This window comes from Coloeus monedula, assembly GCF_965178545.1.
Source record: "Coloeus monedula genome assembly, chromosome: 4".
Classification (NCBI taxonomy): domain Eukaryota; kingdom Metazoa; phylum Chordata; class Aves; order Passeriformes; family Corvidae; genus Coloeus; species Coloeus monedula.
Window position 1 is genome coordinate 29,613,364 of NC_138784.1, and position 24,439 is coordinate 29,637,802.

The 24,439-nt window shown below is 39.6% G+C and overlaps 1 protein-coding gene across 5 annotated transcripts; it reads right to left on the reverse strand.

Moving 5' to 3' along the window:
* Positions 1-969: 969 nt before the first annotated feature.
* TMPO (thymopoietin) lies at positions 970-22,578 on the reverse strand. 5 transcript variants are annotated; one of them, XM_082280917.1, is made up of 9 exons: positions 22,365-22,578; positions 14,407-14,533; positions 12,621-12,776; positions 10,991-11,091; positions 6,304-6,423; positions 6,096-6,191; positions 5,445-5,555; positions 4,156-4,247; positions 970-2,824 (listed from the first exon to the last, which is right to left on the reverse strand). In XM_082280917.1, exons 1-9 carry the CDS (start codon positions 22,434-22,436, stop codon positions 2,533-2,535), a joined length of 1,167 nt encoding a protein of 388 aa, XP_082137043.1. In that variant the 5' UTR covers positions 22,437-22,578; the 3' UTR covers positions 970-2,532. The 5 variants fall into 5 exon arrangements, with proteins under 5 accessions (XP_082137043.1, XP_082137041.1, XP_082137042.1 ...); XM_082280915.1 differs by having other exon boundaries at positions 22,194-22,578; XM_082280916.1 differs by lacking the exon at positions 6,304-6,423 and having other exon boundaries at positions 22,194-22,578.
* Between the last annotated feature and the right edge of the window lie 1,861 nt (positions 22,579-24,439).

A 24,439-nucleotide genomic window follows, 5' to 3' on the forward strand; every position in this document is an offset into this window, starting at 1 on the left:
CTACATTAGAACTCCACTCATTTTTGCAACTGGATTTTGGATACTAGTCCATAAAATTGCTCTATTTTGCCATTAATTCTTTAAGTTTAAGCTGTCAAAAGACAAGATGAGCTAATGGAACAAAAGTGAAGCTATGTGAAAGGGAGGGAAAAAAAGGACTATCAGCTTCCATTGCTTCAGCACATTGCTACAAAGACTACAGTATAAGTGTATACTTCAGCATAACTTATACAGCAGTTTAGACGCCTTTAAGCACATACAATTAGTCAGCTAATAGCACTACTACACGTGTTACTCTTAGAATACTGTAAAAAATTCATCTTTGGGGCCAGGAGAAAGATCCTAGTCTCAGGGCTACCCTCACACCATTAAATGTCTCAAATATAAAAAAGCCTATTCCCTTCTTGAAGATGCATTGCCTTCCAACAACAACTGAACTAGAGGTGGGTTCCTTTGAGGACTTATCTAGAAAACTCTACCATCTGTGAAGTAACACCGAAGTCAAGAGCATTCTCCACAACAGTGCAAAAACAAAAGAATGATGACAGTTAATTGCAACGAAATTCAGTTTGCAGTTGATTGTGGCTTTGATGATGCTAACAGTATCCCTGGAGGAGATCAATTGAAAGTATTTCATGTAACTAGGAAAGAAAGGTATCTTTTACATTAGAACACACAGCAAATGGGTGTGAGAAATAATTTAAAGTGAAAAGGAAGTTCCTTAAGCATTGAAAAACAAATGAAAACTATCTTCTCCCCCCATCCAAATTAAAGGCCTAAGAGAGGCTAAAGGATTATAGCACAAAACTCTGATAATGCAAATATGATAAATATTCCTCCCACCAAGTGACACGGACTGAGTTTATGATCAGATTTTTAATTCTTCTTTTTCAATATGGAAGACTGCAGCAGCACAAAATGACACCACTGATACATCACTTGTCTTGCTTTTGCTGCCTTTCAGCAACTCATTTATTTTGATAAGGAAAATCCACACACATTAAAATCATTTTTATTTTTCTCCATTTTTGACACCAAAAGTGAATGTCTTATGTTACAATTCTCTATAGGATGGACACAAGTTTAGCTATTTGGATTACTCAAAAAAGCAGTTTAGAAGGAAAAAAAGCATTAAACAGGAAAAAAACCCCGAAACTATTGCTTTGCTACAAATTACCATGTTTGTCCCAAAGTTCACAGAAAGTAAAGCTTCCCCATAGCTATAGTCTACACAATAATTGTACCTAGAGTAAAAAGATATTGACTATTAACTAATGTTCTCAGCTTTTTATAAGTAGCACTTAAAGAATAAGTAGTATGATTTATTGCAATTTTGTACCAAGCAATAAGACTGAACATCTGTATGCTGCAGATTTAAGCACACCAAAAATGTATACATTCACTTTAAAAAAATTGTTGCTTATCACTCTTCATTGGTAGTAGTGAAGTCAGCTGCCTGCTCAACCAAGTTACACAATAGAGAGTGTTTCAGCATGCTTCCACTGAGAAGAATAGTCAATGGCATGAAAGTAGTAAATCTCACCTTAAAAGATGAAACTGTAGCAGAATATGCAGCAATGCCCTCTTCATACAAGAATAAAACTTCATATGGAATTTTCACACTTTGAGAATACTTCTCTACATGACTATTTAAAGATAATCACATAAAGCTGTGTTGGAAAGACCTCGCTTTTTTAGAAAAGAAAAAAGACCACTGCTAAGGTTGGAATTTAGACTGCTTCAGATAATCTTGACCCAAAAAAGTATTTTAGTAGCAAATTATTATGATGTAGTTTTTATTTCCCACACATATTACTAATAAATAAGTTCCTCTAAGACATCTCTTGCCAATTAGATTTGTATTCAGCTCCTACAACACTGTAAGCACTAAAATGAAGGGATACATTTAAATGAAGTTACATTTAAACAGTTACTAATATGATACTAAGACTTTTACAGAAATGCAAACAGGTTTACAGTTACATTTACTAAAAAGTTACAGTAATCTACAGAAAAGGTTGCTGTTGTACTCTATCTACATCCTAAGAGATCAAATTCAGTTATATCATTACCAAAAAAATGCATAGAGAAATGCATTTCCCTTTATCCCGTGTTAAAACCCTTCTCCACTATAATCTAGAGACAGAAGTACAACTTCTTTTCTGTACAAAGGAAAAGCTTTAAAAACACAGCTTCACATTTTACTACATTTTTGCCCTTCTCAGCTTCCAAGTTCTTGCAAAAACAAATATACATTTTCTCAAAAGTGAATTTAAAGGATGTCCACATTAAAAAAATAAAGCCTACAAAAAGTTCAAAGATTTAAAAAAATGTTACTCCTATGGCAGTGATCTCCTACTAGTCCAAAGTCCAGAAAGTTACCAATGTCCATTTAATATTTCTTCATTTATCCAATTTATCAGGTTCCAATCACATTATTTGTAAGAAGTCCTTGAGCCGATGAGAGGGCAGAAGAGTTCTCTACAATTAAAAAACAGGAGATCAAATTGGGTGTGCCTTTCAGAAAGATATTCATTTGGCACCGCTCTGAGTGACAATATTCATGTATTTAGAGAAAGGATTTCCTTGATTAGTTTCCATTGACTGATAAACCAAAAACATGAAGACTGAAACAACAACAAAGAGAAGAACTTTTATCCACAGGGGAACGGAGCGGTCTTTTTTTATTGGTGGTTTCTCCGACTTGGTGTCGGCCAAAGTACCGTATTTTTGCGCATACTTAGAGTAACTTTCCTCCATTACGAAGTCACTGTGCTCTAGAGGCCGGCTTGCAGCTCCTTTGATTGGTCTACGGCAGCTAGCGCTGTTAATTAAAAAAAAGAAAATTGAAATACTGCATTATTTAAAAGAGCAATCTAAAGTACATAGGGAAGTTTTGATATAATTAAAGAATTAAGATTTTTTTTCTGGTGAATATAATACCTGAAATACTATTTTATCATTATCTGTCAAGCTTCAAAACACATTAAAGTTAATAATTCAGTGTTCAAGCAAACAGTCTTTTAAAAAAAATCTCAAATGCTACTTCACCCTATCCACATAAAAAGGATCATAACTGGCAGTCAAACTGTAGAAAGCATCTCCCTCTATTTGCTTTTTCAATGATCACTTAAGCAGCCCCACTGGGATTTCTAAATATAAGATTATCTCTGGCCAATAAAATAGCTACTGATGGCCAAGGCAATACACAGACCCAGAAGACAAAGCAGTAAGGATTAAAAATCCCCATGTACTCTGCCAAGTTCTTATATACAAGGAGTACACATATATGATTTTTATTTAAAAGAAAAAAAAAGTGGGATGGATTTAACTAGACCTCAAAACAAGAGAGCAAACTTGAGTCGTTAGCAGGTACACTACAGTAGTACTAACTGGTACTGGTATATTCACCTTACAGTTAAGACTTTATGCAACTGCAGTTTAAATTGAAGCTATAATTAACATGTTGGAAACACAGGAGATGATTTCACATCTTAACATGGGGAAACTTTTTCTCAAATCCTCTAAACAGAGCAGTTTTAAAAATTGCCTAATTAACTAGAAGGTTGTTTCAATTTTTAAATATAAAGATGCAAAAAAAAAAAAAAAAAAAAAACAACCAAACCAAAACCCAAACAAAAAAAACCCCAAACCCCCAAGTATTAGCCTTTCCTAGATGCCATCCTTATTCATGCTAAGAGTAATCAACATGACTGCCACTTAAATGAAGAAATAGGGTATGTGAAAGTTCCTTCTTTGCAAAAGAAAACTCAAATATATGCTGCAAGATCTTTCCTTAATTTAAAAGCAGGTTTAAGCAGGTGCATCTAGCCAAAAACTTAAATACTGCAAATTATTACTACAGAAAAGCCCTTTCCATTTAAATTCCACATCCAGAAATTCCAGTAATAATTCCTACTATAGTACTACCTTGTTCTCGTTCCTCCAATTTAAATAAAGAGGGGGCTGTTTTGCTAACAAAACTATGTACATAGAATGGAAGAATTGGTGGCTGTCACAAATGTCATTGAGCCAGAGTGCAAAAACTGTTCCTCGGAAATCTATCAATATAATCAAAAAGTAAGTAAGTCTGCAAGTACTTAAGTAAGTCTACAAGAACTGAGGAAAAAAAAAAACCATAAACCTTAGAAATACCTAATTCCTGTAGGTGTTGATACTTCATAAGGGAACATTTCTTTAAGAATATCCCTTTCTACTCTTCTTTCTTCTGTAGTTCTCTCCAGCACCTAGGAAACAAAAAACAGTTAGAGGCCAAACAGACAGCAAAACAAAAAGCTTCTGCATAGCTATCTCAGAGACCACAACCATGTGCAATTTGTAAGAATGAATGAGTCACCCAGTGACATTCAAAAAGTCTACTTCTTGAGTTTTAGAAGTTTGTTTAACCTTAATTATTGGCATCCAGCCAGTCACTTTTAGTGTCTCAAAGCATCCAGCGATCTCCTCAGTTTCCTTTAAGATAAAGAATACATTGTATAAATCCTATACACCTGCCAGCCGATGATGTAGATGATCAAAAAAACTTAACCATCACCTCTATCATGGCTGTGTTGAGCAGATCACAGGACTGGTTGTGGCCAACATAATTTAAAAAGTAGTGATGTGGGCAATCTGTCTCTTCTTGCTGTAATAAACAATGCCACAGTACAGTAAAATACTGACTAAAAAAAACCATCAGCAGTTTGGAATAGATCATCAAGTTTACCCACAACCTTCTACTTGACAACTAAGTCTACATTGCAGTCATATTGTAAATGAAGTGTTAATAGCAGCTTTATCTACGGCTACATGAACAGACGAACGGTATCTTGCAATGTAAAATTCCACAACATCACAGTATTACATTAATACAATTACATATACTTGCAGGTGCTTTAGACAGTTCTCCAAGAGACATAACTTTTGACAGCTTGAATAGGTTAACAGTAAAAGAATTATTTTCTTTCTTGATAACTGACAGGAATCTACAGATGCTTTTTTAATTCAGGCATTTGGTCTATAGTAATCCTACTACTTGATTTCCTAAATTAAAGCACATTACATTTTTTCAGAACAGGCTGTTTTACAAGCTCAAAGGGAGACAACCCAAGTCTACCCTATTTTGAGCTATTCAAAGAATTTAAAAGAAAAAAATCTACATTCTGTTCAGAAAAATAGCAGCACAAGGAGAAATAACATATCAAAACATATTTGTCTTAGGAAAAAAGAAAAAAGCAGATTTTCACACACACACAAATCTGAAAGGGGAAGATAAAAATAAGTTTAAATTCTCTTATGTCACGTGACAACACTAGTTTATTTTGACTGGTGGCACCTGGGCAATGACATCCTCCACCCCCTCTGTACTAAGAAATAAGCACATGCACACGAGAATTTTGTTCACAGAGAGTAAGCAAGAGCAATCTAAGTTTTAATTTATTTACTTCAGCTGCCATCAGTGGTTTCTTTGGTGTTCTTCTGGGCATGTCTGAGAGTTCACTGACTGACAGTGTAGGAGCTGCATGCTTGAAATTTCCAGGCACCCTATTGCCAACCTGCCGAGATTCAAAATTGTTCAAACTCAGAAACAGCCAAAATACAAAATGAAAAGGGGCAAGGTGGCAGAACCAAACAACAAAACCTTTATGTGCATTGAATATATGCATGTTAGAAGTTAACTCAAGAAGGTTATGTGACACATACTCCAAGGCCAGCACAGGAAACACACTGGTTATCATTCCAAGTAGTTTCCTTTAAGCCATTTAGAAACAAAAGCTATTTAGTTCACTAGAAAAGCCAAACTTAAAAGCAAATATTCTGCATGTACTTAAGTTAAGAAAGTAATTAAGCTTTTAAAGTGATTCTTTTCAGCCCTCCCCCCCCCAAAAGACACCTAGGTGTCAACCTAGTCCCATCTCAAAGTGAACATTCCATACTAAAACAGATACTGAGTATGTGGTTTCAAAGACTACTGAATAGTCTTTACTTTCTTTAAAACAGTCTTCTATTTGTCCAAAACAGAATGATTCTGTCAGTGAAGATATGTTAGAGAAGAATACCACAATTGATTAAACATATTTACTAAGCATATTTACTAGGGTCTTGTTGCTTGCAGCCAATATAGTTTCATTTATGGAAGTATTTTCTGATATTACAGCATCATCTATAGGCAACTGTGCTGTAGCTTCCACCTGTTTGTTTAAAACAAACAAAAGACAACAATTGAATAGAAGAGCCACTGGGACCCTAAGAGTGAGAGAAAAAAAAAAAAAAAGCTTGTCTATTATAAAAGCCTCTCATCACCCTTTTTCTTGGTGTTCTTCTTGACACTCTTGTAGTCTCCCTAGAAAATGCCTGCAGAGGTCCACTTTTTGAAGATCCACTTGTCCAGACAGTCTCAGTAACTTCATCTTGAGAATAGGTCTATTCAAGCATCAAACACATGATCATATACATGAAAACCAGCTCCAAACATCAGATGCTCACAACCAAAGGCCAAAATAGCATGCATACTCCAAAAGCAACATGTCTACAATCAAAAAAATGTGGATCCTAATACATTCATTAATGACTAGCTAGCTAGATTAGTAGCTTTGACCATAATACTTACATTTGAGCACATTGTTGTTCAAATACACAACTGAATAGATAATGCCCAACAGTAAAAACTGCTAATTTGCTCACTGCCCTTGAATGAGCTAACACTAGGAGAAGTTACATCGAGTCATGGACAGCAGACATGAAGCTTTCAGGACCATTATATTTCCTGTCTACACACGCACAAAAATCAATCTATGAGCATAAGCAGAAAGCATCACCTTCTCTACACAGATGGGGTTTCTATTCTCTCAAGCAGAGAATAGACCCACAGGGTCAGGGGGAGACACTTCGTGATCTTAAAAGGTTCCACATACAGGGATGAAATTAACAATTTTCATGTAACAGCAGGTTTAAACAATCGAGCCTGACACAGATCTCTCACAATCTAACAGCATGAAGCACCAAACTTTTATAGGCGTTAACAAATGCAGATCATTCCCTATGCTTTACTGCACATTTCACGCTCAAAGCAAATATCCCCCTCAAAACTAATTCCAGGATGGAAAGGGAGATGCGGATCTGCTCCTTCTAGATAACAACATTTTCTTTTTTTATTAGGCTAAGTTTAAAAATAAATATTATTACTTTGTTAATACTTTGATCTTTGCACATTAACACCTCATACAGTGATGCATTACCAAGTTTTTGGAAGTTACACACATTGCTCGATAAAGTTATACACTGCGACTGTCAGTTACAGGTTCAATAGTGGAAAATACTTCACTAGAACAGTATTAGCCCCAAAACAATGTGTTAAGAGAAAAGGCTGAAATGTATTTATTAACTGAGAGGGTACAGTGGAACTAGAAGCTGAGCAGCTTTATGGTTCTATGATAAATTCTATATTACAGCTACTACATACCCAGCAGAGGGAGCACAAGTGCTTCACGTCATTCCAAAGTCACTGAAGTACTTTATAAAACAAATGCACAGACCTCAGGTCCAAACAGATACAGATTTTTTTGTTTAGAATTGTAGATCTCAGCCTAATTCTCCAAAATTCTTTACAATTTAAACAGACTTTTGACGAAACATCTTCTAACCCCTCCCTAAATATTTACCAGACACTGCATTCTCTTTTCTTCCTGCAAACTACAATCACAGCTCCCCGCCTCAACCCCATATACTTTTTATTTGAGAGGTGTTCTTTAGAAGCTTAGAGAAAAAATACTAATTTCAGAGTGTTTTCTACTCAAACACTCAGGAAAGTGGAAGGCACTCATACTAGCAATGAAGAGCTCCCCATCCCAGACTATTTGACTAGGAATTACTTATCTTCTAATGAAAAGTTAGAAGTACTTCACTTACAACTGCCTCTCTTCTTCAGGCACTTCAATCATATGTTTTAAGTACCAAGTTTCAATTTTTTTCTTGCATGAAGAGTCTAAGAAAAACCAGAATCTACTGCATAAAACCCGTCCAGACTTCAGTAGAACACAGTCAACGGACAAAATAAAAAAGAAATAAAAATTGTTGTCTATAGTTATAGTTATCCTCACTGTCAACAGAGCAGGCCTCTAACCCTACCAAAACGTAACACTCGTGTTAGGTACACCAGCACCCTGTACCTAACCAGAGAAACAACACCACTGGGGTACACAAGCAGTCTTCTGCATGTGCTTTTAACTGTCAAATAACTCATGAGGAGTGGAGCTATAGTTATGACTTTACCTCACCTATCACCTACCAAGTTACTATACAGGTAGTCAAAAAAAATACAGGGAGGAGTAGGGGAACACAGCATATGCAGAAGATCACTGCACAAAGTCTCAGGAGAGAGAGTAGTTCTACATTGCTCCTTAACATTTACATTGTTTAGCCTGCCTCCTTTTGTCCAGTCCCATTTACTATGAGGTATCAGGCTCAGTTTTTAACTCCAACTCTAGATTCACCTACTGGATTAGAAGGGGGTATTTAAATTAGGGTTTTCTGCCAACTTTTCACTATGAAGAGGTAATTAAACACAAACAGCTGAGCTCAAGTTCATCCAGCCCTCCACTGCTAACTGACTGGTAAGACCCATACACCTGCTCAACCTCCCCACCCAATTTCTTTTGCAGCAGTCTGCTTTAATAAGTATCTATTTGCACTCTCAAGAGAACAGCTACATCCAGCCATGCCAAATGACAGACAATCTTGTCAGCTGTGTATGTCTGCTCTAAAGTAAGTGCTGCACAGGACCTAGAAGCAACTAGCAAGTCTGCTCATACCACACTGCCCATCAGCTCAGCCTCACCCATTCTTCATAATCCTTGAGCCAATGCCACACAGTACACAACAGCTGAAATAGTTCTGCAGAATAAGCATAGTTCCTTGACACATTAGCTGAAAACCTACAATCCGACTCCAAAGGAAGAAAGGGAGGAAAGAAAAAAAAAAAATTTCTCTGCCTTCTGGTTTTCTTCTCAGCAAAATACATGACTACACACACTTTCTAGCCAAAAGCACTAAGTTGTTCTTGGCTTCAAGCAGCTGCAAAATTTTACTGGGGGGTGGTTGGGTGGGGCTGTTTGTTGCAGGTTGTTTAGATGGTTTTGTCTATTTGCTGTATAATAAAACAACAAAACAAAAACCAAACAGAAGACCAAAGGTTAAAGGTTTAACAAACTAAGGGGAATTTCTGAAGAATTTGGCAATTTTGAAATTAGGTAATTCTATTGATATTCCTTTGATTAACTCCTGGTAATTAAAATATGCAAGTTGCAAAATATTGCATCTATACTGCACACGCAAGATTGCAAGATAAAACAGTAATGACCTGATACTAATACAGCAAAACTGGATGACAAAAATATTGAGTAAACAAACATCACTTAAAATGCCACAAAAATACCTCACTAAATCTCTTCTTTTATTCTGTAAGTGGGCTCCTGAAGACTATAAATGATGTTTGCTGACAGCAGAATGAATATCTCTATTGCACTGAAGCTGTCAGGGATTTCTGGCAGAGTAACAATCTTGAAAAAAGTAATTCTTAAAATACAAGAACATAAAAGAGTCAGATGCTCATTATAAAGACCATCACAAGCAGAAGCTGCCTGAACAAATTAAAGAATATTTAGTGTGTTGAACTGTGTGTGCATTTCAATTTTTTGAAGTAAAATCTGTTCAGCTCATACCCTAAAACTCCAACTTAAAATATGCAGAATTAGTTATGGATCTTCATAACTGTGTTGTATTACTTCATATAGCAGCAATTTACCTGCTTTAAGAGATATCCATAGCTAAAGCATGTTTATACATAAACACACTCACTAAATAGCAGCATCAGGCATTTAACAAAGTGTTGAGAAAAGTCACTGCCATCTGCTAAAATACACCAAGTGATTAACAAGTCAGATTCTGAGTCAATGAATGCTTCTATACAAGTCCTTTACTGTAGCATAACTCCACTTCTTACTGGTCAGATGAACACTGTAAAGACTCTAAGTGTCCTAAGCTGGAGAACAGACTATTTAGTGACACTTTCACATCACAAGGACAGATCAGCCATCAACTACCAAACCCTGTATTCAGCAGTTTGAAAATCAGAGGTGCTTCTGTAAAATCCCTCCTGCATCAAGACAGCAGAGCTAGTATTTTTAAGTAAAGGTAGTACATACAGGGAGATCTAAATTTGTTACTTATTCTTTTTCTTCATAGGAGAAGCTTTTCAACTCTAGTAGTGCTGCTACAAACATAGCTGAAGAAAAAATATTATATAAAAAGATATTATATATACTATATAAAAAATATTATATATATTATATTATATATGTGTACACACATACACACACCTATATATAGGCATATACCCAAAAATATTACTGCACATATTTCATGAAAATGAGTCATTAAACAGACATATTTAAAATGCAGATAGAATATAGATATAGATAGAATATAGAATATAGAAGCATACCTGTATCTATATATACCAAACCTGATATATATATGTATTTAAAAACACTTCTTAAAAAAAACCAAAAAACTCACACACCCCTTTTTCCAGTTTTTTTTTTTTAAGAAGCCACTGCTTTTATTAAATCAAGTTGATTACAAACATCCAACAGAAAGCCATCAGCCCATGTGACTTAAAAATCTGTCAGGTTTCCTAAACGAAACATGTTAAGATTGCCTACTCTTCTTCTCTAGGAGGTGCTACAGCAGCTGGCAAGTCAGACAAACAGATTTTAGCAGACCATAACTTTGAAAATTATCAGACAGGCTAAAAACAGCCACTATAGTTAATTCACAAGATCTTCATGCTGTAATAGAACAGGCTTTCTAAAAACTTTTAAAAAACGGCATAGCTCACTTAGTCAAATGTGATGTTAAAAGTAGTGAGGTGTTTAGTGAGCACATCACCTGCAGTTAGTAGCTGTTCCACATGCCACTAAAATAAACATACCTGGTTGTGTTCAACGACTCTTTTTTGTTTAAGTGCTACTGGTGTCTTCGTCCTGGCTTTCAGAGGTTCTCTCTTCTCAAGCCTCAGCTCAGTCTTCGGATCTGCAACCAGTTTCAATATAACTAGTTTCTATAATACTACTGGTTGTTGTACCAATTGAAACAAATGTATTTAAATAAAAATTCATTTTAAGAGGCAACAAAACTCATAAGAGTTACCATTTCCTTAAAAAGCTGTGAAACAGTTATTTCTCTATTGAATGTACAAGAACAAAGACTTTTAAAGAATAACCTTAAAATTATTTTAAAACACTGACCCATGTATTTATAATTTGTGCTAAAAATCCTACGTTTCAGATAAGCCTTGACCAATTCAGCAGTTCCATTTAGAAACTGGTATCAAATTGCAATTCCTTTAACTGAAGTACTATTCTACTGTTGATTGTAGTAGAGGTATTGAAGCTTGTCAATGTTGTTTGAAGTTGTTAGCTTAGTTTCCTTTAAAATATGTCCTTTTACATAAAACCCCATTTTTGATGTAGTAGAAAGGAGAGCGGTTAGCAGTCATCTCATCAATAAGAGGATGTATTATTTCCACTGCTTTTCTAAAACTCTAATAGCATTACACCAACATATTTAAGATTTATTTATAAAAAATATTTTTTGGCAGGGGAGAAGGGAAATTTTGGGTTTGAGTTTTTCCCCTGTGCGTGAACAGTTCAGTAATTATATGAAGCATATGTAATTTTAAGAAGTTAGCTGTCAGTTGTGACTGGGCTCTTGGCTGTCCCAAAACCTAATAAATCAATCTCTAACATCCTTTCCCTCTCAAAAGTACAAGAGATAAAAACTGAAAAACAAGCCCAAATATGCAAGGGACACCAACTACTAGTTGTATTTCAACCCTGTCTGCCCTATGCCCATGGAAATTCATGTAAAAACAACAACAAAAACACTACCAAAACAAACCACACTAAATAAGCATCTTCTAACATTCCATTCAAGTAATTCTTTAAAACCTGAGCTGTTTTTATTTTTTGTAAACTGCACATTTTTTGTAAACTGGGTGTGTTTTAGATTCCACTTCCCCCACCACTACACTTCCTTGATACACACCTGGTATTAAAACCACAAAAAACACACCCAGGACCAACCAATCAAGCCACCCCCAACTAAGTCCATAAGGAACACAGCATAAAAAGGGTTGAATCGTAAGTCCTAGACATTAAACAAAAAAGTACGAAAGTTTAATAAGCAAACATTCATTCACTATCCAATAGTAAATAACTACTGTGAGCACCATAAGACAAATTGGACTGGTACTTAAGTATGAAGTGAGAAGAACATTGAAACACCCAATATGCAGTTCTCCTGTCTATTGGATTTACAGGCTCCTGTCTAGAGAGAATGAATGAAAGGGACCAGTTCAGCAGCAAAAGGTTTCCTTTCCCAGAACAGGCACCTGGATCACTGTGCTAGTATGCATGATCAAGTACATGACTCACATGGCCCCATAGCAGTATCTTACAGCCTCACTCAACAGCAAGACCATACTCTCTTTAGGTTTTGACTGCAAGTAATATTGATGTATAATTTGAATGGTTCCCATGCAAGTTCCACTCAAGTCTTACCTTCTTCATTATCACTGTACTGGTCGGAATCATTGTTCCCATTCTGTCTGGTGTTCTCAGTAGTTGAAATCGCTGGGAGAGGCACAGGTGCCTTCAGCTCAGGACCTTGTTCCATCAGTTTCAAAAGCTTTTTCTCATAAAGTTTCCTAGTAGTAGCTATAACAAGGAAGGATACAAGCTAAAGATACAGTTTTAATCTTTCCTGACTTGACTGATAGAACTTGGCTGTTCCATATTCTTTGGGAATTTCTGAACATAATGTTTTATTTTTAATCAGTTTGTATGGCCCACAGTGTCTATATACATATACACACACACCCCCTCTAGGTACACAACTCTGCCTCTAAGGCTTCTAACTTTTCAGTTCAAGAGAACTCTTAGATAAATTTAGACCTCTCCCTATGCTGAAAGTTAGAAAAAGGAAATCTAGCAAAAGGGAATTTACCTGCTTCTTAGATGTTTTGTTTCATATGTTGCAATATACAAGTTGTTATGCCCTCACAAAAAAATTAGTGAGCTTGATATTGCAATAGTTTCCATGCAGATTGCACTATTATTCTAATTCCCCTACACTGGAATGAATGCCCCCGCCTTTGCCTTGTTGGCAAATTCAGTCCAATGAGCATCAGAGGTGGTGCAAGCAAGCAGCAATAACAGAACTTTCTGCTTGCTGCCATCTAGCCATGGGGTTGGCTTGCTTGATCTAAGAGGACAGTTGTTTAAAAGGTATCAAGTCTAGCACATACTTCCATATCTGGACTTCGCTGGCAAAAAAATCTGTAGAGATGACTAGTGCCTGACCTGTTAGCTGCAGAAAGAAAATTCTAACCTTTGAAGTTTTCTGATAAGAGGAAACCACCATTAAAAAGAAGTGGCAGCCTCTCAAGAAACAGTCCATACCCTTTAAGAATTAATGGCTTTAAATTAGACCAAATCTGAATGTCTTTCCAGTGGACTACATAGGTTCTTGAGTTTTTCATATTTGAGTACTATCCAAAAGGTACAGGATGAATAGCAAGGCATGCAGAATCAGCTAACTGAAAATATTACAAATAAGACTTTGAATACACACAGGACTGCAGGCTCAGTCCCTGACATTTCCATCCACCTAGAATTTCAAGAACATTCCACAGAAGGTTCTGCATACTACAGTCAACATCTTTTTCTGAAGAGTTGTGAAATCAAATTCCCTTGCCATTAGGCTACTGCACAATCTGAAAGGAGAGGCACTTTGATCCCACATCACAGATGAGTGCCCAAGGCAGGCGATTAGGCTGGGGTCAGGACTACTCCTGCCATAGGCCAGCATACAGGACAGAATGCTGGGCTAGAAAAAAAACATTAGCAAAGGAAAACATTACTGCACAATGCAGTGCGTAGGAAATGCTCTAGGGAAAGGGAAGTTCCCTGTTCTCATTCTGCTCTCAATACTATTAGGTTATTACGTAAGATGTATTTCCTATTTAAGTGGGCCCAGGTCTAAGCCTCTGTATCAGAAGACCTAATTATCCCAGCACCGAACTTTAACTAATAGTTATACAGCTCAGAACAGAAGCTGGAACATCTCCAGCTGGCCTAGAACACGAGAAGCAAGCTGCAGACTTGCCCACCTGCAATGCTTCAAGTCTTCGCAGTGTAAACATTTCAGTGAAAATATCCTATGTGGGAAGTAGGATTGCAACAGTACTGGTATTAAGAAGTACCTGTATCAGGGGAACTTCGAGAACTCACAAGTGAGGTTTAGTGAGAAAAAACAGATTAATATCTGCTAGTTCAGTTGACCTACCTACAATCGGGCCAGGATTTACTCCATACTTCATAAGTTGCTCTTGAAGGTCTTCATTACTCATCTCTGTTATATCTAGGTCATCCTTCTCCTCTGGTCTGGGTTTGTCAGTTTTCTTTGTAGCTTTCTGAGAGCAGGAGGGAGAAATGAGAGACAGGGTGTTTCCAGTTAATACTGAACACATCTTTTTCTTCTAAGGGAATAGGAAGACATAAAAGTACTAAACATATAAACCCAGAAAAAATTAATTCTATTCTCCCCCATGATCACTACTAAAGCTTATGTGAAACAGTACAGACATTTACACCTGCTAAGCAAATACACACAGGTTTTCTACTTAGGAAGGAAATACCCATTACAAGCCTCCTCCAGAGTTAAATAAAAAAATCACTCATTATTCTGGTCTTGTGTTTTAATTTGAAATTCAAGTATACAGTGGGAGGGGATTGCTTTCCTGGGACTGGAGAAGTAAGCTTCTAGCTGTTTCACCATCACTACACAAAACTACAAATATTTATGTTACATTGGCATTTCTTTGCATTATTTTTTCTACTTGGTAGGTCAACATTTCTTCCTCTAATGATAAGGAAGAAGCTCTTTAGTATCTACATACTTTCAACCAAGTTTGCAAAATCCCTATTCCTGCTTGTCCTGGCATTCTCTGGCATGAGATTACATGATGTTACAAAGTGAGTGCAAGAAAGGCAAAAATCAGAAAACTCTCAAATTTTCAAAATCCTGCTTGTTTGCTTAGGCCTCTGCTACTTGTAGCTCTAATAAATTCTAAACCCAACTCTGGCAACACTACTTGAACAGTTTGCAGTGTATCATCACCACATACAGATGGCTATCAAAATAATCTGCTGAGATGCTACTCCTAAATTAGCAGTTTCTGCTTGATCCAAACAGAGCGATCATAACATTTCTCCAACTTGGGAAGCCTCGGTTACTGTAATAGGCATTGTTAAAGGGAAGAGGTAAAACAGAAAAAAGCATGCTTAGGATTTGCACGCTCTTTACTAAGAAAGACCTTGATACTGCTTTGAAATAAGTCATATTTGTATCTCAAAGTTGTATGATACAAGCAGAAACTATTTCTACACTTACGATTTTTCTCAACTCAGTTGTCCAGAGGGCCTATCTGGTTTGTTTGGTACTAACAAAAGACTAAAATTCCAAATACAAATATGCTATAAACACTCAGTAATAATTAACAGGTCTTTTTCCTTGTTGCATTTTATAAGATAGCAACAAAACACTTTAAGATGATTGACATGAGTCAACAGTATCTATCTAGCTATTAATGCCAGTTCAATATTTGTTTGCATGCAAGCTTGGTCTTGCCTCAAATATCTTGGTATTTTAAAGGTAAGCAGGGACTGTATGAGGATTTCTCAAATATATCTGACTCCAGATTTTCCTCTGTCTTCTGGATTGCAAATATTTTCCAGCATAATGAACTTAAAATCAGCAGCTGAAAAGCAACAATCTCCAAGAGATCATGGTATTTCTTTATTCTAAGAAATAGACTCCAAATAATCTGAAGAAAGTGTAGGGTCATTAAAGTGGCAGATTAGACCAAAGACAGATTTACAACTCACTTTATCAGTCATTCAATTCCTAATTAGTTTTTGAAGCAATTGAGCCTACTTACATAGTACACAAGAAATAATCAACCTGCAGATGCACAAGACTTTTATCCACTTTTGAACACGTTGGTCATAACATTATGTCAAGGTAAATATCACATTAACTTCAATTTCATGTTAAATGCATTTTTTCTGGACTACTGAACTGTCCAAACAGAAAAAATGCTGGGTTTTCTTGTTGAGATCGGTTTAGACTAATAACAGCTTTGGTGCTCGCTCACATCACCAAGCAGATTAACCGAGATGGTATTCTATATTTCAGAAGAAAATGACCATGGTGCAGGAAGTTGACATTCCAATGACACTTCAGAGAAACCGGAAACCTAATTTAATGTACCTCTACCTTTGTTCACTTAGAGACTACAGAAGATACTATAACAATATACACCAGAAGAACTACTCAGCATTCTACAGGATGCTTTACAGAAATCTTACCTATCAGAAATCTAATTGCAACTAATGAGTATTAGGGTACTTTAACACAAACTCACATATCTCATGGTTTCTTTGTAGTTTTTTTCCTTCAAAATACCATTTCACTTTTCCCTGCACTACTGTAACACACAGAGATCATCAGCATAGTCAGTTTCAGAAAAAAAAAAAAGGGTACGGAGGCAATGAAAAAAGTTGTAAGTAATCTGTGTTCTTCAATAATTGGGTCAGAGTTGATTTTGTGTTCTGCAAGGTCACAACTTTTACTTTTGAACACCTATTCTCCTTAGAGCAGGAGCAAATTACTTCCCTTGTACAAGTAGAAAGCTGCCATTTAACCATTCACTGGACCACAAGATGAGTCCCTAGAAGCAAAAGGCAGGATAGAAGAATTTCTCATACCTTGGCTGTGGTATGACAGCATTAACTTCAGCAGCAGCACTAGCTTTAATCACCACTACTGTTGTAGTATAATGCACCACTACACTTCCTGTGCATCATGACAACTTATCCACTGGACTACACCATGAGACAGATCAAAAAACTAGCTTAAAAGTTTATCACTGTGAATTAAAAACAAACACAAAAAACCACACCCACATTTTCCTGGTCTATGACCACTAGCAAAATTTGTCTTACTGTGGTGCAGAGATGAAATGCCTAAAATGAAATTGTGGAAATATCCAGGATTTGCCAAAGTAAGGTGGTACAGCTGACCACTTTGCCCATAATGTAAATATTTTGCAATAATACACCCAAATCTATGTAAATATTTTTGCATATATACCCAAACCAAGAAATCCTTATCTGAAGATCTTCTAATCCCATCCAGAGCTAGCATCATAAAAAAAATATTTCTAGTCATTTCTATTTTCTAGAAAACAAAAGATGGAAGAGTATCTGCACACTTCACTTGAGAGAGATTTGTTCACATCAGAGACAGCAATTTGGTAGTGGTATCTGTCAGTCTCAGTTTCCTATTACCCAGGAACTAACTCTTCAAACAACTACTGTGAATTATAAGCATGAGGCTGCCACACAGCATTCTCAGTGCTAGGGCCACATAAAAACAAGAGCATAAGAGAAGTTCATCTCCTCCAAGTATCATCTCTTGACTGCACAAAGCTTTCACATTCTTTTGCTAGCAAGAAGAGCAGAAAATGCAAGCAACCAGGATTCAAACTTGGAAGATACCTATCCCTTACCTCACCTTTGGCATTCCTGCTGAATAGAAATGAACAGCCAGAGACCAGCTTAATCAGGCAAACTTCATGAGCACCTGTACTAGTCCTAGCACTGTTCCAAAGATAAGCATAACAGACATGTTAAGAGCCATTAAATAATAAAAACAACTATGGGACATCAGCAGAACACTATTTTCAAATCCCAAATTAAATAGCATCTAGATCAAGATACAAAATGATTTTAATCCCCAACAGGGATTAAACTAGAAGTAGTGAGGGTAGGGGCTCATTTATGATTTCTCTGAATGAGGTTAAGATAGGCTAAAGAAAGCCTAAATCATACCAATAGAATGCTGTTTAATTCTCCAGTTTGCAGAGCTCCCTCTAGTAACAAATAACTATTTCTCTTAGGAGAGATGAAGATAAGGAATTGGATATAGAAAGTGTTAATAATAGATTTATACAATGAAATAGATAGGTCTTTATTCCACTTGTACTTTTTATTCTACCATACACAAACATTTCCTGCAGTAGAATTTCCTTTTTTAAAAATCAAGTCCTACTGAACTTTTTAACCTCAAAAGCCTGGAAACAATATTTACCAAAAGCTACAGGACAGACAAAATAAACAATGGAAAGGAAATTATGCAGCAGCAACTCAAAGATACTGATACACACAACTTAAAGAATTCACTACCTTCTAACCATAGTTAGTAAGTGCCAGGCTTAGAATTTCCAAGCCTATGTACAGTAACAGTCGTAAATTATACTATTATGGACTATTCAACCCTTCCACCCCCTTCTCCTCCCAGACACTAATTTCCATGTTACTTGGTAAAGGAAATGTACCCACTCAAAGTCTGAAGGTGCAGAACAGCACGGCAGGACTTCTCACTGTAGTGGGAACTAGCTTGGTCATCTCATCCCTACTGCCCACAGCTTTCTCTCAGCCAGCAGATGAGCACCTTTTAGAAGGCCACTGAGGTTTTGAACTGTGTTCTGGGTCACATTTGCGCAGCACATCATAATTAAGACATACAGCCACATAGGAAACACCAAAGAGAGTCTCTTCCTTCACTGGGCACAGTGCTTTACAGTGTCTCACCTTTCCAAGCATGCAGTTCCACTTTCCACACACTTAATCTTCATAAACTACCAGTTTTACTATTACCTTCTCTTTTCCAATAGGGAAGGGGTTGAAGCTGTTGCTACCTCAGCTACAGATATCACAACCACATCATTCTGACCATGAAGAGCTGAAGCTGGCTCTTTATTTACTTGACTACTTGATTAGAACAAAAAACCCCAACAAACCAAACAAACACCACCCCCCCTCATCAAACCAAACATCTTTACCTGATAGGTCTCTTCTATGACCTTTCAAACAGGCCCTTCAGGTCCAGATGTTTTCATCATACCTTCATTAACAGAAGGAGACATTTGACTGATCTTTTTAAAACTGTCACTTTAAAGGTGAAAAATATCACTCAATACATATTTTAGAAGTGATCCTTCCAGGACATGTAATACACCAATAAGCTCAGTCATAGTAATCTACACATTCTAAGTTCTGAACAGTTCCCATTTGACAACAGCATCAAGACAATATTTTCGGTATGTGCTTTAAATAATGGTCCTAAAGAGGCAAAAGTGTCATTTCATAGTTACTTTTCCTGTGAGCCCTCTGTCCTGATATTCAGTCCATAACTAACCAGGACGAGGGGCATTCAGATGCAGATGGCTCCCCCTGCAGCAAAACGGTGTCTTGCATACCCAGTCACAGTCCTCTCATACCACTATGCTAAACAGGCTTAGGGGGAAAAAAAAGTTGCTCAAAAACATTAGTAGAGCTGGAGAAGCTGGCTCCTCCTGACAATATTATCAGACTGAGGCACAAGCAGGCATGATTTTAAAGGCTTTTCCTCTCCCGATAGGAATATATAGCCAAAGTCAGCTGTATACTCTTGGGCTGGATAGAGCTAAACCAGAAGAGTGATGGATTCCAAACACATCATTTGCAACAGAATTCAAACTATGGGACTATGTCTCCGCACAGCTTTTATCAATATTAACTTCTAAGTGCATTATCAAATGCCCAGAACTTAGAAAAAAGAACACTTAAATGACAGTGTAGACAGTTCAAATTACTAATGACTGCAGCCGTGCCAAAACACTAACGCCAGTATTTAGAGACCTGGTTTAGCTTTCAGTGACTGCAGCAGGGCTATTCAGATCACTCCTCTGCACTTGTTGCTCACAGCCGTTCTAAGACACGCGATGGCTGCCGCCCTTCAGGGCCCATAAGCCAGCCAGCGAGCCCGCAGGTGCCGCGCTCGGACCGACGCGGCCGCCCCCCGGCGGTGCCCAGGGCCCCGCCCGCCAGCCCTGCCCGCACGGGCCGCGCCCGCGCTGCTCCGCCCTCGGACTCCTCTACACCCACGAGGGCTGCAACCCAGCCTGGCGGCAGGCTCAGAGAGACCTGTAACTATTTGTTCTTAATAAACGGAAGGGTGAGCGGGCCCAGAGAGGGACGGGGGGAGGCCCGTTCCTTTACTTTATTCCTCCTTTCCATAAAGCCTGGCAGTTCCAGCTTCCCCCCTTGGCCCCTTATTTCCAATTTCTTTCAGACATTTGAGTGCTTTCCCTCCTGTTCTTTCTTAATGTTATCAAAATGTTTTGCTTTGTTTTTTCACCAGAATCCCAGTCCTCTGGGATGTCAGACTTTCCTCACTCTTCGTCTTCCTGCTAACTGTTCTTGGGGCAAATCACTCTGGAGACACGTGTGCTATGCTTTATGAAGGAGAGCCGATCAGAGAAACACCCTTATGCCAAAAGACATTAACAGGGATAACAGTTACTCAAGCTACAAGCAGTTTCCGTACTCAAGCGGCACAAAGGAGGAACAAGCACACACCATCAAAGTTTGTTTTGCTTGGCAGGTATTGTTTGTGATTTTTCTGAGTGTTTTGGGTTGGGTTGGTTGTTTGAGGGGGGAAGATGACACAACACAGGGCACAACGGACCCAAATCTGGGCAACTCTCGCTAGAATATTTGCTGAAGTTCTGATGATACAGTGCTCTGATACTGACATACAAGATAAGCATAAATAGCACAGAGCCTTCCAGACATTATTAATGAAAGTGTAGGAGTACCACCCATTCTGTAAACATCAAAAAAGTCACCCATAATTGTTTAAGCTTAAGCACTGTGGAAAGGAAAAATCAGATCTGGGATAGGAACTAGCACTTCTGAGACACTTCTCCTCCGACAAGCATGAAACAAGTCAGATTAAAGCTCATCCTGTTTTACTCAAAAGCACTTTATGAATGCTATCAGCAGACCACTCTAAGTCAGAGAAACGTCTGTTTCACTGTAAGGTTATTTCAGTAAATGCCAGTTAAGCGTCTGAAATAGACAGATGTCAAAAAGAGGTAAATGACTTGGTTTTAGAGATCTCTTCCCCTTGAAGTTAGTTTTTAATTTCTTAATTCAAGAAGTGTTCTTTTGGGCTTTTGAAGGTTAAACGGTGAAAGGCCTTCAAAGGACTCCGTTCCATGGCAACCTTTTTACTAATGACCTTTGAAACATAGTATCTAAGATACAATTAAATAGTTGTACTATCACACACTTTACAACTCCGGAAGCTGACAACCATAATCCAAGTCTTTTCTTGAGACCAGACATCTTAAGAATTATCAATTACAAGATTACTTTCTCAATATATGCAAATATATGGTCCATTTATGAAAAATTAAGAAGGAAATCACATATTCCCAAAGAGAAGAATTCCAAATGGCATCAGCTCCCCCTCTTTCCTTATGCGTGATAAAGTCTAAGAAAACAAGCGCAGTGGACTAACTGAACAGGCACTTTGCTATACAACACATCTTAGATACCTACATTACGCAGACCCTCTTTACACTAAACAACCCACTTCATTAAGCGAAACAAACCAGCTGTTCCCTTCACAGCTTCATCCTCTCATCTAGAGGTATTTACACCGAGACAGCGGACGGGAGTCCTTTCCTGAGCAAGCTGCAACCTCGGGCAGTTCTCTTGTTTCGCTCCTCCAACACCCAAATAGTCTACTTAGGAGACCCCCGCCAAGACACTATAAAGGTTTCCTAATTTACAGTCGGGGGCCGTCGCACTCGGTCGCGCTGCCCCTGCCCACCCGAGCCAGCCCCTCCAGGAGGCGCACAAGGCGGGACACATCCTAGAGGCGCAGCCGGCGGCCCCTGGGCACCAACCCGCTGTCCCAGCTCGTGCCCCGGCGCGGGGCGGCCGCCCGGCAGCGCCGCTGCCCCTCTGCCCAAGGCGGTGGCACCGTCCTGGCCGGGCGCGGTGCCGCCCTCAGCCGAGCCGGAGACTCTCCCGACCCCGCGCGAGGGCCCCGGCGCATCGTGCCGCTCCCCGAGCCGCGGCGGGCGGGCGGACGCGGCCAGCCCCGTTCGGGCGGGAAAGCGGGCCCGAGGCTGCCGGGAAGCCGAGGCGGCGCGGGCGGGAGGCAGCGGTACTCACCCGCCCGGCGGCGGCAGCGCCGCGGCTCCGGGCGCCGAGAGGTGTGGGCTCCCGCTCCTCGTCGCTGGAAAAGTCGGGCTGCGCAAGGGCGGGCGGGTTGCGGGCGGTGAGGTGCTGCAGGTAGAGCTGCACGTACACGTCCTTGCGCTGCTCGCCGCCCGGGAGGCTTACATTGTTAGCGATCAGCTCGCTCTTCAGCTTCTCCTTGGTCAGCACCGACGGATCCGCCAGGAACTCGGGCATCGCCGCCGGCCGCAGCCGCCGCCGCTCTCCCGGGAGAGGCACCAACAAAGCGCGGGGAGAAGGGGCGGGGGAGCAGCAGGAGGTGGAGGACTCGCCTGCTCCGCGCCAGGGACCAGCTCCACAGCGGGCGGGCGCGCGCACCGAGCGCTTCTTCCCAGCCGGCAATAAACCGCGCCCTGATTGGCGGGAAGGGCAACGAAGCGGCCTCGCTATTGGCTGTCGGGCGGAAAAGGGGCGGGGCGCGCGGGCGCAGCGGCGTTGGTGCTTTGCGCGAGGGACAGTAACGCAGTTTAAATTCGGCTCGGGCGGGAGAGGCGCGCGGGGCGGTGCTCGCGCGCGCAGGCGAGGGCGGGGGGCTGCCCGCGCCCCGCGGGTCCCGGGGCCTTCTCGGGCCGCAGGCGTGCCCCCGCCGCCGCGAGCGCCCCTCCCTGCCGCCAGCACCGGGGAGGCGGTTCATGAGATCCCGCTTACCTGCTGTGATCCCGGTGTCCTGCCGCGACACCTGCCGCCGCCTCTGCCCGCGGCCCCGCAGGCACCTGCGGCCCTGGCGGAGCGCGCCGCGGGCGTCCCTCCTTCCCTCCCGCGCTCAGCACCGCGGGCCGGGCGGGCACGGGAGTTCTCTCTGCCCCAGGATAAGCGCCTTCGCCCAACCCGTTAGCTGTCGGGCTCCAGAAGAAATCCAGCCGGGAAGTCGGTAGCTAACTTGTTAGTGTGACTACCGCCGGTGTACTGACTTAAACGTAAAAAACCCCCAAACTCGCATGTATAGTTCTGCGGAGGTTGAAAGGCGTATAGTTGTTTTATTTATTTATTTCTAAAGCCGACTTCCAAAATGTCACACGCGTGTCCCTGCTGGGAAAGTTCGGCTGAGTTCAAGACTGCAGTCCTACAGTCGTTAAACAAGCGGGTTAAATCCTGTGTTTACAAGCTGCTTGCTGGAACACGCACTGCTTCTATTTTATAATGGGAAGGGTTTCGTGTTTAGATTTGACTCTATAGCCTATGCTTTTTGAGAACTGCTTTGCAGTACCAGAGATAAGACTTTAAACGGGGATATTTTAATTTTCCCGTCAGTCATGGATCTGAATCAGGATTGTTAGTGTTTGCACCTAGTACTCTTTGTGTTCCAGAAAGAGTTCTAAATTGCTGTTGGGGAAAGGGATTTCCACTACTGTTGTGTGCTCCATCATGGAGCTGTCCTGGTGGCTGTTGTTCCTGTTTATCTTGCTATAGCCTGAGTATCAGCTAGATGAAGGTTATTTTTTGTGGAAGGTAATTTCGAGGCGGATCAAGGACCCACCCACAGGAAGCCTGATGCTTCCCACTAAAGAATTGGTGTGGTGCAACAAAGAAGAATTGGTGTGGTGAAACAAAGTAATTAAGACGAGGGAGAAGCTTAGCTTAGGGCATTTACCTTGTTGTGCAAGTACCTCTAGGAGGCGGCAGTCATCTGAAGTTCATTATAATTTATATCTGAAAGTGCTTGGCTCTTGGTGTACATACTTTACCTGTTCAGTTTGTTTGACAATGAGGCTGAACAGTGAGTAGAAACATCTTCCTCCATTAATACCACACACGTACACGGTAAAAAGTAATGTATCAATGTGGATTGACTACTATCACTTTTAAGATTGAATAGAACAAATTAGATGGTTCTATCTATTTTTTCAGCATATTTTACCCAAAATTGTACATGGGTATTATATGACAGGTGTTTTGGAAATGCTTAAAGGAAATTTAATTCCTCTGCAAATTTGATAGTACTGATTTAAAGCATAGATAGTGTTTTTTCACCTTGAAAAGCTTTTAAGTGGCTTGGAAAATAGTCTTTCCCCTACCTTTAGGAATTCACTTCTTATTCAGATATGGAACCAGTTGCACAGCATCCTTTAGAGAAATTCTTCAGGTATCATACTAATGCAAAAAATAACAACTTCAACTCTTATAAAGTCTAAAATGTTTTAAAGCAGCGTAAGGGGGAACTGGGTCTGGGAAATTTTAGC